At 36.2% G+C, this 16467-nt stretch overlaps 2 protein-coding genes across 2 annotated transcripts; one reads left to right on the forward strand and one right to left on the reverse strand.

The window, feature by feature from the left end:
* Positions 1-2368: 2368 nt before the first annotated feature.
* LOC107826564 (uncharacterized) lies at positions 2369-5104 on the reverse strand. The gene is made up of 4 exons (XM_016653551.2): positions 4784-5104; positions 4556-4671; positions 3959-4315; positions 2369-2604 (listed from the first exon to the last, which is right to left on the reverse strand). Exons 1-4 carry the CDS (start codon positions 4923-4925, stop codon positions 2542-2544), a joined length of 678 nt encoding a protein of 225 aa, XP_016509037.1. The 5' UTR covers positions 4926-5104; the 3' UTR covers positions 2369-2541.
* A 2483-nt stretch (positions 5105-7587) lies between these two features.
* Positions 7588-9061, forward strand: LOC142169793 (uncharacterized). Its single transcript, XM_075231707.1, has 3 exons — positions 7588-8101; positions 8172-8444; positions 8520-9061. Exons 1-3 carry the CDS (start codon positions 7588-7590, stop codon positions 9059-9061), a joined length of 1329 nt encoding a protein of 442 aa, XP_075087808.1.
* The last annotated feature ends 7406 nt before the right edge of the window (positions 9062-16467 follow it).

Raw genomic sequence — 16467 nt, forward strand, 5'->3', positions numbered from 1 at the left:
TAAAACTTGAAAACTCTTGACGTAATTCCTGACTACGCCTAAGGCTGATAAGTGGGCCGGTCCCGGGTCTAAACGGGCTAAGTGGGTCGGTCCCGATCCGGTCCCAAATTAAACAGGCTTCGTGGTCTTTTTGTAGGAACCGACCCGGGACTAGGCCCACGAACTAATGGTCCCGGACTAAGTGAGCCAGAGAGAAAAAAAAGGTAATAAAAAATATTTAAGGTAATTTCTTGTAAATTATATGTGACCTAAATATTTGGATACCTAGGGTCAGCCTGACTAGGAGTAGTACATTTGTCCCCTCGACCAAGGCTTTCATACGAAGATATTTGGCTTTATCTTGAGGGTGCATCAATATGTGTCTAGCCAAAGTCCCCTCACCCCCCGACCCCGACCTCCAAAATATATAAAAGCTTATTCATTGCCACAAGTTTTACACTTAGCCTTATTTTGTGGAATTAGTTGAGTTAAAAATGGCCAAACAATAGATATTTCTGTCCGTTTGGTACGTTGTCTAGAAAAAGTAGGGGTAGTAACATGAGGGTTAGACGGGGCATCATTTAGATTATCATTAGTTGGGTTAACTTTAAGAGCAGGACAAGTGAGTGTATCGTCATCCGGTTGCGTTTCATCAAAATCTATTTCCTCCTCATCATTTTCATCAATAGTTGGATTAGAATAAAGAGCATTCATTAATTCATGGTCTAATTGTTCACCAGCTCCAATATTGTGGCAAAATTGACACTCAATAAATTGTAATAAACTATTATCACTATCAAGAATAGCAGGTGTAGGACGGGTACGGGGTTTTTGGATCGGGGAGCCGGGGGAAGTGGAGGAGGAACAGATTGGCCACTAGATTCGCCACTTTTGGATTTTTCCTTATTTTTACCAAAAAGTTTTTTTAAGGGAGATATCATAATTAATCAAATAATAGAAAATAAATAAAACAAACAAAACTATAATATTAAAAATTAAGAGTTGGAACGAGTTTACCGAATTGACGAACAACTTATTAAAAATTGATTATCGTTGAAGATTTGAATACTTCAATTCACCAACTTCACCATTTTTTTTACAAATTGTAGAAATAAAGTAAGCAATAGTAGCAATTATAGAAAAAAAATTAGAGAGAGATTGATGATTTTGTGAGAAAAATGAAAGAATGAGGGGGTATTTATAGTTTAAAAAAGGAAAAAGTGTAATTATAAAAAGTTTGGGATTAAAACAAAGTTGGGGAAGGGGTTAAATGACTATTTTATAAATAGCCAACGACTATTTTTAAAGGCCAGAGGCCAAATTTTTGCAATCCCAAATGGTCAGATTTTTTAAAAAAAATTATGACCGTTGGGACCGTTTATGCCCGCCAAGGACCGGTCCGGTCCCGGTCTCGCGGGCTCAATGTGAAGGACCGACCCACCTCCACGGTCAAAGGCTTATCCGGTTAAGGATCGTTTAGGTCAAGAAGCCCACATGGGCCGCGGTCCCGGGCTTGAACCGGCCCACTTGTCAACCTTAACTACGCCACTGAATACATATAAGTAATTCTCCACTAAATTTTCTCTCATATTACTTTCATAAATGGTCACTTAAATTTTACTTTATTGCATTAAAATCAATAAGTGGTTACTTAAATTTTACTTTATTGCACTAAAATCAGTAAATTATATCTTGCGCCGAAAAAATCACTCAACTATCAAAGTATCACATAAATTGTTAAATTGTTTTTTATAATAAAAAAGTCACTCAAATTTATCTAAGCATCACAGAAAATTTGTATACCACTTATGATAAATGCATAATTGTTACTTCCCAAATCATATCCATGATTTAAAAATAAAATTATTTTATTTTATCATTTTCAGTTACCGTCACCAATCAATTCATAAATTTGATCAATCTGTGGTCCATAATTAGCAAAACATACAATAAACAAGCTAATAAGGATGAAATATCGAGGTTTTATAACCTTTTTTTTGTTAATAGAGAACGTAACCTAGGTTTAATTCTCTTTATAGAAAGATCAATCATAACCTTGAAAACCCTTATCACTATATAATGATGCCATATGGCAACTTGTAAGCTTTAGTACCATATAGAAAAAAAAACACAAAAAGAAGATTAATAATTTAAGTTTTCAGATTTACAATCAACATTTTAAATTATTGGTCCAGCCACCAATAACCTTCTAAAATGGGTGTTAGATGATTTTCCTATTAAAGAGGAATTACAATTCTCAACCAGAAAGAAATAGAACAAACAAAGAAAATAAAAAGGCAAAAAGACTGATCAAAGTAGAAAAAGTAGAAGGCAAAAATGATTGTATGCCAAAACTAAAGAGAAAATAAAGAAAGAAATGATTTGAAAGTAGGGTCAAGGATAGTAATATAACACCAAATACTGTTACTACAGTACTAAACATGGTATTAATCATCATTATCACCACTTTAAAGCTATTTTAGTTTTAAAGCTACAGTGCAATTTTCTTTTTACATGTACTGACTTACAAATATCTCTTACTTTCTCTCCCTTTTGGTCATTTTAAAACAGCATCAAGAAAATTGCACAGCACAAGGAGCTTTGAATTGCTACAAACTTCACCGCCTGCATTTCAAAATCCGAAGACACAAAATTAATCTAATAAATAAGCAAAAAAAACAATGACAAATTAAAAGAAAACAATAAACCTAATCAATTATACGCCATTATCAGGCTTCATATGGTGTACAATTAAGTAAAGTATCCATCTTTCATGCTATTAATCAATCTTCAATTTATGGTTCTATATATACTGTTAAAAAAATCTTCAAAGAAAAAGTAACAAAAGAGCTCTGTTTCTCCATTGTTTGACTGATTCGATTATACACCCGACTCAAGGAAATCAGAAATAGTGAGCCAGAAAATTTTCCCCACAATGACCAATTATTATGCCTACTAGCTAGTACTAGAACTAGAAAGCGACTCAAGTTACTTAATACATGTGATTATTTGCCTAACCTTTAAAAACTGATAATCATGCAATAATTTTTCATGAGTCAAGAGAAAAATATACTACGAATGTACTCTTTCCCCTGAAGCAATTTTATATGAACCATACAAAATTTTCATCACCATAATCGTTCTTATTCATATTTAAGTTTCTATACGTTTAAAAAACAAAATCTAGTCACTAAGTAGAAGAGGTGATTTATGGACTACAAATATACTCAAACAAAATAGTTTAGAAAAAAATACTACCACATTTTTCAATTTATATGACAACATTACTACCTGGGGAGTTCACCATTGTTCTTTGACCATATTTTTCTTAAATATTTTATAAATATTTTAAATTATCAATTATTATGACCTATATTACTTTTCATGTAGTTTTCAAAAATATAAATTTTATTTTTAAAAACTTGAAGAATCTATATCTAATTTCACCGTCATAATTCAGAATATTGAACCTCGTACTCTAAATTTGCAATGTAAAATAGAATGGAGGGAGTATAATAATAATAATAATGTTAGCAAGTTGAATAGCCTTTTGATTTTTCAATATTAAAGATTGATCGTAATAATTTTTATCAACAACAATGAGGAGTCATACATAATCAGCTCACACTTATTTGAAGTTGAAGCGGAGTAATTATAGTCGTAAAGATTGATAATAATAGCATAAATAATAAATAATGATATAAAACATATTTCTGTCACTTTTACTTTTATTTGGCATGTATACTAAAAACAGATGTTCACTTTTAGTTTCACTTTACGCATATCAAGAGAAGACAACAAATTTTTTCCTGTTTTACCCATAGTATTTATTACCATTTCAAATTATTTTCTTAAATTCAATAAAATATGCATCAATTAATATGGGTAACATGGTAAATTATGCACTTCATTTATTATTTCTTAAGGGGCATAAAAAATCAAAACGTGCCAAGTAAAAGTGAACGGACCGATTAATTACCTGTGTTACATGGCAACCAGAAGTGAGGAAAGGGTGGACAGTAGCAGAATTTACTTCACCAGTGGGCAAAGGAACTGCTGGATTACTGTTTATAAACGGAATATCACTCCCTTTCTGTGGAACCATTGGACTATTAGCAGGAGAAGCAGTTTGTCGTGGAGGCAATGGCCACGTGTAAGCCGGAGAAGATGACACAATGCTGCCAGATATAAATGGTGGAGCTGCCGCTGGTGACAGTTCAGGTGAAAGTGATACCTTAATTGCTAGCTTTTGGCCTTGTAAACATGATGCTGCAGACGCAGTACCACTACCATTGTTGAATGAGAAGTAAAAGATACCAGGCCTTGATGGGCGCCACTGCATTTATGGGCGGCTTAATAAAATTAGCAACCTAAAGCATAATTCTGTTAAGATACCTTAAGTATTTTTTTTCAAAAAAAAACCTTTCATATATATATTTGATTTAAAAACAGGGCCCCAAAAAAACCTTACAGGCTTTGGCCTTGAACCGGCACTTTTAATATATCAAGAAAAAAAAGTCTAATCTTAAACACCTTTTATTCAAGATTATCTAGAATCTTGAAATTTTGAACTTACTGTGTAGGATTTGGAGTTGGATTTGGTAAGAAGTGTAGCTTCAGTGAAATTGCATAAAGTGAAGGCATTCTGGTTCTGGAAAATGTAGAGATTGTACTGATACTTATGCTGGAAAACTGAAAAAGAAATACAAAATAAAGGGCCATCAAATTTAAATGCAAAGTTTGGTTAAAGTCAAATTAAGCACCAAGAATAGCAGAATATGGTTCATACTACAAGAGTACTTACTGATGGTATCCCCAATTTGGACAGTTGAATTTTTCCATTTTGAAACTCCATCAACAAATTCAGTTGCTGACTGAGAAAGCTGAAAGAGTAATAGACTTACAAGAATGAAGAAAATGAACCAAAACATGGAGAGAACTTCCATGATATTTTTTGCTGTGTCTTGGTGAGGAAAGAAAGAGTTACAGCTTTAGTAGTTTTTTAGTTCAGGATTCCAACTAGTAAATGAAGAGAAAAGTAAAGTGCTATATACAGTGTGCCACACAGAGAAAGAGAAGGAAGGGGAATTTGGGAATTGGGAACAAAGGTGGTAAAGAAATTGTCAGGCTTGTTGGGCTTTTCGGGAAGAGTTTGAATGGTGGACATAGATGGGGTTAGGCTGGCAAGTGGGCAGGTCCCGGACCTAAACGGGTCAAGTGGGCTGGTCCAAATAGTTTCGGACTCGGTGGGCCGGTCCAAACGGTTCCGAACAGGTCCCAAATTAAACGAGGCCTAAACGGGCTTTTTATAGGGACCGGTCCGAGACGGTCCCGGGCTAAACGGTTCCGGCCCGCGGGCTAAGTGTGCCCAATATATTTTTTTAAAAAAAATTAAATAGATATTAGAGATAAAAGGATGTTAAAAAAAATATCTAAGGCAATTCTTTGTAAATTTTATTATAGAATTGTGACCTAAATTTTATTTAACATCCTAAATTTTAATATTCAATATTTAATATCGAATATATATATACTTTTTAGTAGTAACATGAAATGACCAAAGTATGGTACTTTTTAGCTGGTATAAATATGGAATGATAGAAGATCAAGTTTTAGCTCAACTCAGATTACAGTTCAACTAAAACTGAGTTGAGCTAAAACTTGATCTTCTATCATTCCATATTTATACCAGCTAAAAAGTACCATACTTTGGTCATTTCATGTTACTACTAAAAAGTATATATATACTAAGTGTATAGTATATAAGCTATATAAGATGTACATATAGTATAGTATAGTATAATATATATATATATATAAGCTATATATATATATATATATATATATATATATATATAGCTTATATATTATACATTTAGTATATACTATACTATACTATAGCTTATATATTATATCGAATATACTATGCTATATATATATCGAATATAGCTTATATATTATACACTTAGTAACAATAAAGTAAACAATAGTGGCAATTATAGAAGAAAATTAGAGGGAGATTGTGATAGATTGATGATTTTATAAGAAAAAATGAAAGAATGATGGGGTATTTATAGTTGAAAATAGGGAAAAAGTGTAATTATAAAAAGTTTGGGATTAAAACAAAGTTGGAGGGTTAAATGGCTATTTTATAAATAGCCAACGGCTATTTTTGACAAGCCCAATGGCTATATTTTTTTTTAAAAATAGCCGTTGGGACCGTTTGGCCCGCTAAGGGACCGATCCGGTTCCGGACCAGTCCCGATCCCTGGCGGGCTAAATGGTCCCGGGCCTGGCGGGCCCAAATCATAGGACCGGCCCAGGCCCACTAAAACTGGGTCAAACGATCCTGGCCCGTTTAGCCCGTTTAACCCGCGGTCCCGGGCCTGGACAGGCCCACTTGTCTCCCTTAGATGAGGTGCACTAACAAAATTGTAGACTCTGTATTTATTAGCTAAAGTACTACTATCCCTCCTAGCTTTTGGTTTATAAAACTAGTTACTAGGAGTAGTTATGCATGAATAATAATGAAGAGAATTTTATATGATGATTTGACACAACATAGGCGAAGCTAGGGTGGAGGGAAGGGCTTATCCGTACCCCTACGTCAAAAAATTATAATATATAATATTTTAAAAAATATTATATATATATATATATATATATATATATATATATATATATATATATATATATATATATATATATATATATATATATAGTAGATGTTGAATCTATTTGAATTTCGTCACGACTTGTCTCTCTCTCTATATATAACGTCGAATTATAAAATATTTTTTATAAATATATATTCCTATAGTAAATTAAAATGACCTCTAGGTCTTTGATTGTGGAATTTCGTAATTTATTTTGTTTTTCATCACAAGTTTTGAAAAATAAAATAAAATAAAAAAAGTGTTGCCGAAAAGAAAATCGACGCAACCATTTCACGGTCTTTGGACAAAGTTGTTGGAAAATGTTAGTGCTATTTGTTTGAATAATGTGAAAAATATTTCATGGTCTTTGTACAAAGTTGTTGGGAACTGTTAGTGCTATTTATTCGAATGATGTGAAAAAGAAAGGTGCCTAAGTCTAAAGGTGTCTTGGACATAAGTGGGATAAAGTGAACATCTTCACTTTCATAGCTAGAAATATTCTTTCTAATTCCTTGTATATAAATAGGTCGTCACTGTACACATGCTATAGTATCAAGAAACCAATATACAAGATATTGGATATTCTCCATAATTTTTCTCATGGTATCAGAGCATCACTAAGATATTTTTTTACAATTTTCTCTTGTTCTTCTTCTTTGAATCTCCATCAATACAAAGATGGTTGAATCAGATACTAAAAATATTTTTTCTGATCCTAAAATGGCTGAGACAGTGGCTGAAAAAATTGATGCTTGTCATCCTTATTTTCTGAACAACTCAGATTCTCCAGGAATAAATCTCATCAATATAAACTTTGATTGAACTAGTTATACAAACTGGCGTAGAGACCACTTGATATCTTTATCAGCTAAGAACAAGCTTGGATTTATAATTAGAACTTGTACCATGCCAACTGATCCACCGACAAGATCAGTGGAGGAGGTGCAATGACATGGTCATTGCTTGGTTGCTTAACTCTCTCAGCAAGGATATTGCAGAGAGTGTTATTTACTCTCAGACGGCTGAAGATCTTTGGAATGAGCTAGAGCAGCGTTATGGACAAGCTGATGGGACTAAGTTGTTCCAGTTACAAAGAGAGCTAAACAACATCAACCAAGGAACTAAAGATGTGGCAGGGTATTTCACTAAGCTGAAGAGAATCTGGGATCAAATGAAGGTCTTAAATACTTTTATGACTTGCAACTGTGATTGCAAATATGCTGCAAAGTCACACAACCACAAGATGAACGAGGACCAAAAGCTAATACAATTTCTGATGGGGCTGAATGATATTTACAGTGGAGTAAGAGATAATATCCTAATGACGAAACCACTCCCCACAACTGCACAAACTTACTCAATCATCTTGCAAGAGGAAACTCAAAGGGAGATACACTCGGGTAATCATGTCTCCACTAAATCTGCTGCTTTTATGTTGACTGGACAGAGATGGAATAGACAAAGGAGTAACATAGAGAACAAAGGAGGAAATCAGCTTTCTAACTGTGATCTGAGAGAAAATGAGTTGTACTGCAGATATTGCAAAAAGACAGGACATATTCGGTTATCTGAAACATTTCAAAATAAGCAAACAAAGGAAAAGGGGCTATGGAAACCATCAAGCTAATGAAGTAAATGCCGAAGAAGGAGATAATGGAGGTACTGGAGCAAATGCAATGCTAACTTCAGTCAACAGTCAAGGGTTTACCAAAGAACAACATGAGAAATTAATCCAAATGTTTCGGACAGTGCAAGGATCCAGTGGATCAACCTCAAATTTTGAGCCTGGTGTTAGTGCTAACCTTGCTGGTACATATTTTGTTCTACACATTTTTACCTCTTTCTTTTTCAACCTTTTTCATAATACTTGGATTATTGGCTCAGGTGCAACACATTATATGGAATACGATAGGAACCTGCTTCATAACATAAAGAAACTTTCAAATCCCATCTTTATTAATTTACCTAATTCCTACAAAGTAAAGGTTACCATAGTAGGAAGTTTATTCTTGAACTCAGATCTTGAGATCCATAATGTGCTTGTTGTCTCTACATTCAAACACAATTTGTTGTCAGTATATCAACTTTGCAAGCAAGTTAATTGTATTCTGATATTTACTAAGCATGGGTGTTTTATACAGTCCCCTTCAATGAAGATGTATCAGCTTTTTGGTGAAGCAACATGTCTTTATATACAGAAAGATAACACTTATCAAGCCCTTTCCAAGCTTCATGTCCAAGTTTCTCCAGTTGCCAGTCAATTACCTAAGTGCAATGCCATAGAGTCTTGTCCTTTTGTGTCCAAGTCTGCTTGTTCTAAATCTTTGAGTCATGTTTATTCTGAGTCTTTAAGTCCTGTTTGTCATGAAAATTTGAATGAAAGAACCAATGAAATTATTCCTAATTGCAATGTTTCTACTCTTTAAAGACTTTGGCACAATAAATTGGGACATCTACCTTATCATGCAATAAAGAACATTACTGGAATTCCTATTACTTTCAGAGAACTTAAAGATTTTCCTTGTAAAATTTTTTCCATGGCAAGACAATCTAAACTACCTTTTCCAACCAGCACTATTAAATTCAAGAAGTATTTTGACTTGATTCACATTGATACATGGGGACCTTACAACACTCCAACATATAAAGGAGAAAATTATTTTCTTACTATAGTGGATGATTTTTCTAGAAGTACTTGGACTTGTCACCTTTATATAAAATCAAATGCCTTTCCTATTTTGAAGTCCTTTCTTGCCCTTATTGAAAGATAATTTTCTGCCAAAGCAAAAGTAATAAGATCAGATAATGCTTATGAATTAGGAACAAGGAATATTCCTAAAGATTATTTTTGTACTCAAGGAACAATTCATCAAACCATTTGCATTGCAACTCCACAACATAATGGAGTGATTGAACGCAAATATAGACACTTGCTTGAGACTTGTAGAGCTTTATTATTTCAGTCACATACCCCAAAGAAATTCTGGGGTGACTGCCTTCTTACTGCAATACATTTGAGTAATAGGTTTCTTTATAAAGTTCTTCAAAACAGGCCTCCTTCATCACTCAAAGACACTACATCTCAGTCACATGAACTACCAGCCACTTTAAATCAATCCCATGAAGTTTTATATGATATAAGTTTTAGTCCAAATCAATACTCTAGGTCTCCTGAACTTTCGCCTAGTCTTGATTACGTGTTATCTACAGCAGAAGAACCGGTTTTGCGCAGATCTGATAGAATACATAATGCACCTAAGTATTTATCAGATTACATATGTTACTCTGCTTACTCTGTGATTTTTCATAACCCCCATTTTTTTCCTATTCACTCATTTTCTTTCTCTGCTTTAACACAACAAAACAAAGATATAGTTAATTCTATATGTCAGATCGTAGAGCCTACCTCTTACCAGCAGGCAATGAAGCACCCAGGTTGGCAGGATGCCATGGAAAAAGAATTTGTAGCACTTGATTCTAATCATACCTGGGATGCGGTAAAGCTGCCTCAAGGAAGAAAAGCTTTGCCCTGCAAATGGGTGTACAACGTTAAGTTAAAGTCAGATGGATCCTTGGAAAGATTAAAGGCTCAATTAGTTATAAGAAGAGATATATAATGAGAAGGAATTGATTATACCGAGACCTTTTCTCCGGTGATAAAGATGACCATAATTCAATGTCTTTTAAAGTATAGCAGTTAAGAGAAATTGGATTTTACACCAACTCGACGTCAATAATGCCTTTCTATATGGCGATCTGGACGAAGAGGTTTACATGGAATTTCTTCCTGGTGTGGCAGCTCCCCCTTCACACGTGTGTCGATTTTGGAAATCACTATATGGACTTAAATAAGTATCATGCCAATGGTATGCTAAATTATCTTCTGCTTTAGGGACTAGAGGATACACTTTATCTTTGAATGATTACTCTCTCTTTTTTAAGACTTATGGGAATCCCATCACTATTTTGTTCATCAATGTCGACGATATCTTAATAACTGGGAACAATCAAGAAGAGATTGATGAAACCAAATATTTTCTTGATACCGAATTTAGAATAAAAGACTTGGGAGAAGCTCACTACTTCTTGGGTTTGGAGCTTCTTCGAGAATCTGGAGGATTAGTCATCATTGAATGAAAATTTTCTCTAGAACTTCTCTCTGAGTTCGATTGTTTAGAAGAACGACCAGCCTCAAGCCTGTTAGATCCGACTATCAAAATTTCAGCTAATTGCGGCACTCCTTTTAAAGATCCTACGATATATCGGTGGCTCTTAGGAAAGTTGAATTTTTTGATGAATACCAGATCAGATATCTCATTTGCTGTTCAAACTCTAAGTCAACATATGTAATCCCCTTGCACTGGGCATTTTCAGGCAGCTCTACATACTCTAAGATATCTATGTGGAGACCCAGGACTTGGATTATTCATGTCTTCGGATCCCTCTTTTCGACTCTTGGCCTATTACAATTCCGATTGGGCATCTTGTTTTGATACACAACGATCTATAAGTGAATTTTTTTAATAAGTCTTGGAGGTTGTGTGGTGTCATAGAAATTAAAGAAACAACCGGTAGTCGCCCTTTCTTCGGCAGAAGCAGAAATCCGTTCTATGCGTCGGCTTGTTGCGGAAATTAGTTGGATTGTCCGCCATCTACAAGATCTTTCAGCTCCTCCCTCCTTACCTGTGTCGTTTTACTGCAATAATCAATCTGCTATACATATAGCTAAAAATCCTGTCTTTCATGAACGGACCAAGCATATAGAGCTTGATTGCCACTTTGTTCGTGAGAAATTGATAGATGGGTTGATTTCGCTATCCTTCGTTCCTTCTTCTTCCCAAATTGCAGATGTATTCATCAAAGCCCTATGCGGGCCTCTTCACCGATCAATTATAAGCAAGTTGGGAGTCCGATCTACTGGATCCCACTTGGAGGGGGGTGGGGGGAGTGTTGCCGAAAAGAAAATCGACGCAACCATTTTACGGTCTTTAGACAAAGTTGTTAGGAAATGTTAGTGCTATTTGTTCGAATGATGTGAAAAATATTTCACGGTCTTTGGACAAAAAAGTTATTGGGAACTGTTAGTACTATTTGTTTGAATGATGTGAAAAAAAAGGTGCCTAATTCTAAAGGTGTCTTGGACATAAGTGGGACAGAGTGAGGACAGAGTGAGCATTTTCTCTTAGCTAGAAATATTCTTTCTAATTCCTTGTATATAAATAGGTCACTATACACAGACTATATGATCAAGAAATCATTATACAAGATATTGGTGATTCTCCATAATTTTTTCCAAAAAGAAGAAAAAAACACAGCGTGTAGTGGAAGAAGATTGAAAGTTATTGCAATATAGGTCATAAAATAGGTCAACGAAATTATGGGGCACAGTGAAAAGGAGGAAATATAAGATAATATGGCTGGATAAGAAAGTCCAAGAAAGGTAATCCAAGCTAATCCGCCGCATGCATTGATATACTATCTCCGGGGAATTTTTTCTACTTGAGACTCCTGATATTTGTCTTAAATTAAATTAATTTATCATAAAATGGCCAATTGATGTGATAATATGTACATTTTTCTCGTTCCGTTTTAAGTGATAGTACAATTTTCTTATTAGTATATTTAAAAAAAAAGACACATTCATATATTTTGAGAATAATTTTTAAATTCTTATTTTACCTTTATTGACCTACTTTTGCAATGTCTCAATAAATGAGTCGCTGTAAAAAGGTTTACAACAAGAATATATATTTTGTAACGAGTTGCCTATTTGTCATTCAAGTTGCTAATCCCAATTATTGTCGGCGGTTAATAATGACATACTAGTCTAGTAGTGTTCAATTCAAGACTATGGATATCCCCTGGGTAACTTTATTCGTGTCGCAGCAATATATGCTCAAACGCTATTTGATTCTTTTCTGAGCCAGAGACAAAATGAATTCTTGATTATTATTGTATATATACTAGCTACCCGTATATGGTCGAAATCGGACATACCCGATTTTGTTGGCAGGGAAATTGCCTTGAGGGTAACCTCATAATAGATCGGGCTCGAGCTTGAAGATAGAACATCACGCCTGAGAGATCGAAGTGTTCATTGAGATCGAGGCCGGCAACAATCGAAATCAAACATGACTGACTTTGAGTAAGACAATAACGGAATGACGAGATATCAGTAACCAGTCGAAGATCCCGGCGGGAATCCCGGAACAGATCAAATCAAAGCAGTTATTAGTGCCAATTATGGGATCTACTTCCGTTATTAGAGTTGTACCTTATTTAGGATTCCTCTATTATATAAAGAGGGATCTCATTCACTTGTAAGCAGAATAATCATTATTCACTGATAAGAATATACATATACTTTGTTTTACTCACTGTTCATCGATGTTTGTTCCATCCTCTATTGTTCTTATATATCTACTTACTGTTCATCACTGTTTGTTTCATTCTCCACTGTTCTTATTAACTAACCTCGAGACTATCTCGAATCGAGGTCGAGGTATTGTTTGTGGACCGGTTTAATTTATTTTATTGTCCAATTTATCTATTTAATTCGTTGCTTATCAATTGATGCTAGTTCAAATCATATATCCTTAAAACCACAATATAAGTTTAATTGTTACTCAATTATTAGGGTAAATAGTTTGGCGCCCACCGTGAGGCTAAGGATAATAGTGATTGTTCAGTACTGATTCTAGTAAAACACACTATTTTACGCTTGTTCTTGTCAAGTATCTTTGCTTTCAAGTTAAAACATGTAAAACTCATAAAACGCATCCACACACGGTGACAATGGCCTCGGATTCCACGATGAAAACGAAAATGTGATTGCTCTAGGAGTCGAGGTGCCACAGGTTAATCTCGGGGGAGCACCGGTTGCCAACCCAGTCGATGTCAGTTCGCATGTTGCTCTAAACGCGGACCTAGGCGCAAATATCGATAGATGCAATTTCGCCCGGAACGATCGAAGAAGTGATCGATGATAGAATTCTCGGGGACTTATGAGCAAAAGTGGTTTTGACAAGTATGCCGATCCCACAAAGTCACCTCGGTTATTGGAATATAACTTTAGCGTCGATGCATCGAGCATTGTATCGGCAACCGGAAGGATCAGATATACTAGGTGGCCCAGACCCATACAAACCGATCCTTCCCAAAGAAACCCAAATTTGATGTGCAAGTATCATGGAACGCATGGTCAAAAGACCGAGGATTGCATGCACTTAAGGGAGGAGGTAGCCCGTCTATTCAATGAGGGCCACCTTCGAGAGTTCCTCAGCGATTGAGCCAAGAATCATTTCAGAGAAAGGGACACCAACATGAAAAATGAATAGGAGGAACCCCAACATGTCATTTATATGATCGTCGGTGGGGTCGATATTCCACAGGGACCCATATTCAAACACACTAAGGTATCGATCACTAGGAAAAAACGAACCTGAGATTATGTGCCCGAAGGCACTTTATCATTCAACAACAAAGAAACATAAGGCATTTCTCAGCCACACAACAACGCTCTGGTAATTTCCATCTTATTGAATAAAGTTCAAGTTAAGCGTGTTTTAGTGGATCCAGGTAGCTCAAAGAATATCATTCGATCAAGGGTTGTGGAGCAGTTCGGCCTACAAAATCGAATCATACCCGTAGCTAGGGTCTTAAACGGCTTCAATATGGCCAGTGAAACAACTAAATAGGAGATTATTTTATCGGTGAACGTGGTTGGAACCATTCAAGATACCAAGTTCCACGTAATCGAGGGTGACATGAGGTACAATGCCATGCTCAGAAGGCCTTGGATCCACAATATGAGGGCGGTCCCTTCGACTCTCCACCAAATAATGAAATTCCCGACGTCGGACGGTGTAAAAACAGTATATGGGAAACAACATGATGCAAGGAAATATTTGCGGTCGATAAGGTAACACCGATATCGACACTATCAACCTCGTAAAGGCCAGGCATCAAACGTAAACAGGAAGTCAAATAGCAATCACAGCCACCAGCCTCGACCGAATCGGGGAAGCAAGAGATAGAAGAAGAAGAGGAGGATTTTTTGACCCCTCAGACTTTTATTGTTACCGAAGATTATGACACCACCAAATCAATGTCAATGAGCTGGAACAGGTTATATTGATCGAGTACCTGCCCGAGCGAAAGGTACACCTGGGAACGGGATTAACCCCGAACTCAAGAAAAAGCTTATTCAATTTCTTATTGATAACATAGATTGTTTTGCTTGGTCCCATTTAGACATGACAGGGATCCCACCGGAAATAACGATGCATCAGCTAATCCTGGACCCTAGGTTCAAACCGGTGAAGCAAAAGAGAAGACCCCAGTCCTAGGTAAAACACGCATTCATAAAGGACGAGGTAGCTAAACTTCTCAAAATATGGTCCATTCGGGAGGTGAAATATCCCGAATGGTTAGCCAATGTAGTTGTAGTCCCTAAAAAAGGGAACAAACTTAGAATGTGTGTAGATTATAAGGATTTAAACAAGGTGTGCCCTAAAGATTCTTTTTCGCTGCCTAACATCGATCGCATGATCGATGCCACGGCCGGCCACAAGATCCTTACTTTTCTCGATGCCTATTCTGGGTACAATCAAATCCAAATGAACTCGGAGGATCGAGAAAAGACTTTATTTATCACCAAATATGGAACATACTGTTATAATGTAATACCTTTTGGGCTAAAAAATGCAGGAGCTACTTACCAACGCCTAGTAAATAAAATGTTCGAAGAACAAATAGGTAAATCAATGAAAGTTTTTATTGATGACATGCTAGTTAAGTACCTGCGCGCAGAGGACCATTTGTCTTATTTGCAGGAAATGTTCGAGATTTTAAGGAAATACAACATGAAACTCAACCCCGAGAAATGTTCTTTCGGGGTCGGTTCGGGCAAGTTCCTTGGCTTCATGGTATCGAATCGGGGGATCGAGATCAACCCCGATAAAATCAAGGACATCAAAAATATCACCATCGTGGACAGTTTAAAAGCCGTACAGAGGCTAACTGGACTGATATCTACCTTTGGCCGATTCAATTCGAGGTCATCGGATCGAAGCCACAAATGTTTCTCTCTACTAAAAAAGAACGATTTCGCTTGGACCCCAGAATGCCAACATGCATTAGAGGAATTGAAGCGATACCTATCGATCCCACCACTGCTGCACACTCTAAAGGCAGATGAGAAACTTTACTTGTACTTGGCAGTATCAGAAATCGCGGTAAGTGGTGTCCTAGTTCGAGAATAGCAAGGTACGCAATTTCCCATTTATTATGTAAGTCGAACCTTTGGAGAAGTAGAAACTAGATATCCACACTTGGAGAGATTGGCACTTGCACTGATAAGCGCCTCTAGAAAGTTAAGACCATACTTTCAATGTTACCCCATATGTGTATTAACCACTTACCCACTTTGTAATATTCTGCACAAGCCCGAACTATCGGGCCGATTGGCCAAATGGGCCGTCGAACTCAGTGGGCACGATATCTAATATCAACCTTGGATGGCCATCAAGTCTCAAATTTTAGCGGACGTCATGGCCGATTTCACGCCAACCCTCGTACCCGAAGTTGAAAAGAAACTCTTGTTAGAATCGGGTACATCATCGAGGGTATGGACCCTCTTCGCAGACGGTGTTTCAAATGTGAAGGGGTCCGGGCTAGGTATCATTTTGAAGCCTCCCACGGGTAGCACTATTAGGCAATCTATCAAAACTTCTAGATTGACTAACAATGAGGCCGTGTACGAGGCCATGATTGCAGGTCTCGAACTAGCTAAAAGCTTGGGAGCAAAAGTCATTGAAGCAAAGTGTGACTC

The sequence above is a fragment of the Nicotiana tabacum genome, chromosome 15, assembly GCF_000715075.1.
Source record: "Nicotiana tabacum cultivar K326 chromosome 15, ASM71507v2, whole genome shotgun sequence".
NCBI classification, from domain to species: domain Eukaryota; kingdom Viridiplantae; phylum Streptophyta; class Magnoliopsida; order Solanales; family Solanaceae; genus Nicotiana; species Nicotiana tabacum.

Bases quoted from the DNA above. Each gene is read 5' to 3' on its own strand.
- LOC107826564 (XM_016653551.2), bottom strand. From the start codon at position 4,925: ATGGAAGTTCTCTCCATGTTTTGGTTCATTTTCTTCATTCTTGTAAGT. The intron at 4,316-4,555 runs GTAAGTTCAAAA...CCATAAATGCAG, and splicing joins CCAACTCCAAATCCTACACA to TGGCGCCCATCAAGGCCTGG. The intron at 2,605-3,958 runs GTAATTAATCGG...TTTGAAATGCAG, and splicing joins CTGGTTGCCATGTAACACAG to GCGGTGAAGTTTGTAGCAAT.
- LOC142169793 (XM_075231707.1), top strand. From the start codon at position 7,588: ATGGTCATTGCTTGGTTGCTTAACTCTCTCAGCAAGGATATTGCAGAG. The intron at 8,102-8,171 runs GTAACATAGAGA...GTTGTACTGCAG, and splicing joins GAGATGGAATAGACAAAGGA to ATATTGCAAAAAGACAGGAC. The intron at 8,445-8,519 runs GTACATATTTTG...TTATTGGCTCAG, and splicing joins TGTTAGTGCTAACCTTGCTG to GTGCAACACATTATATGGAA.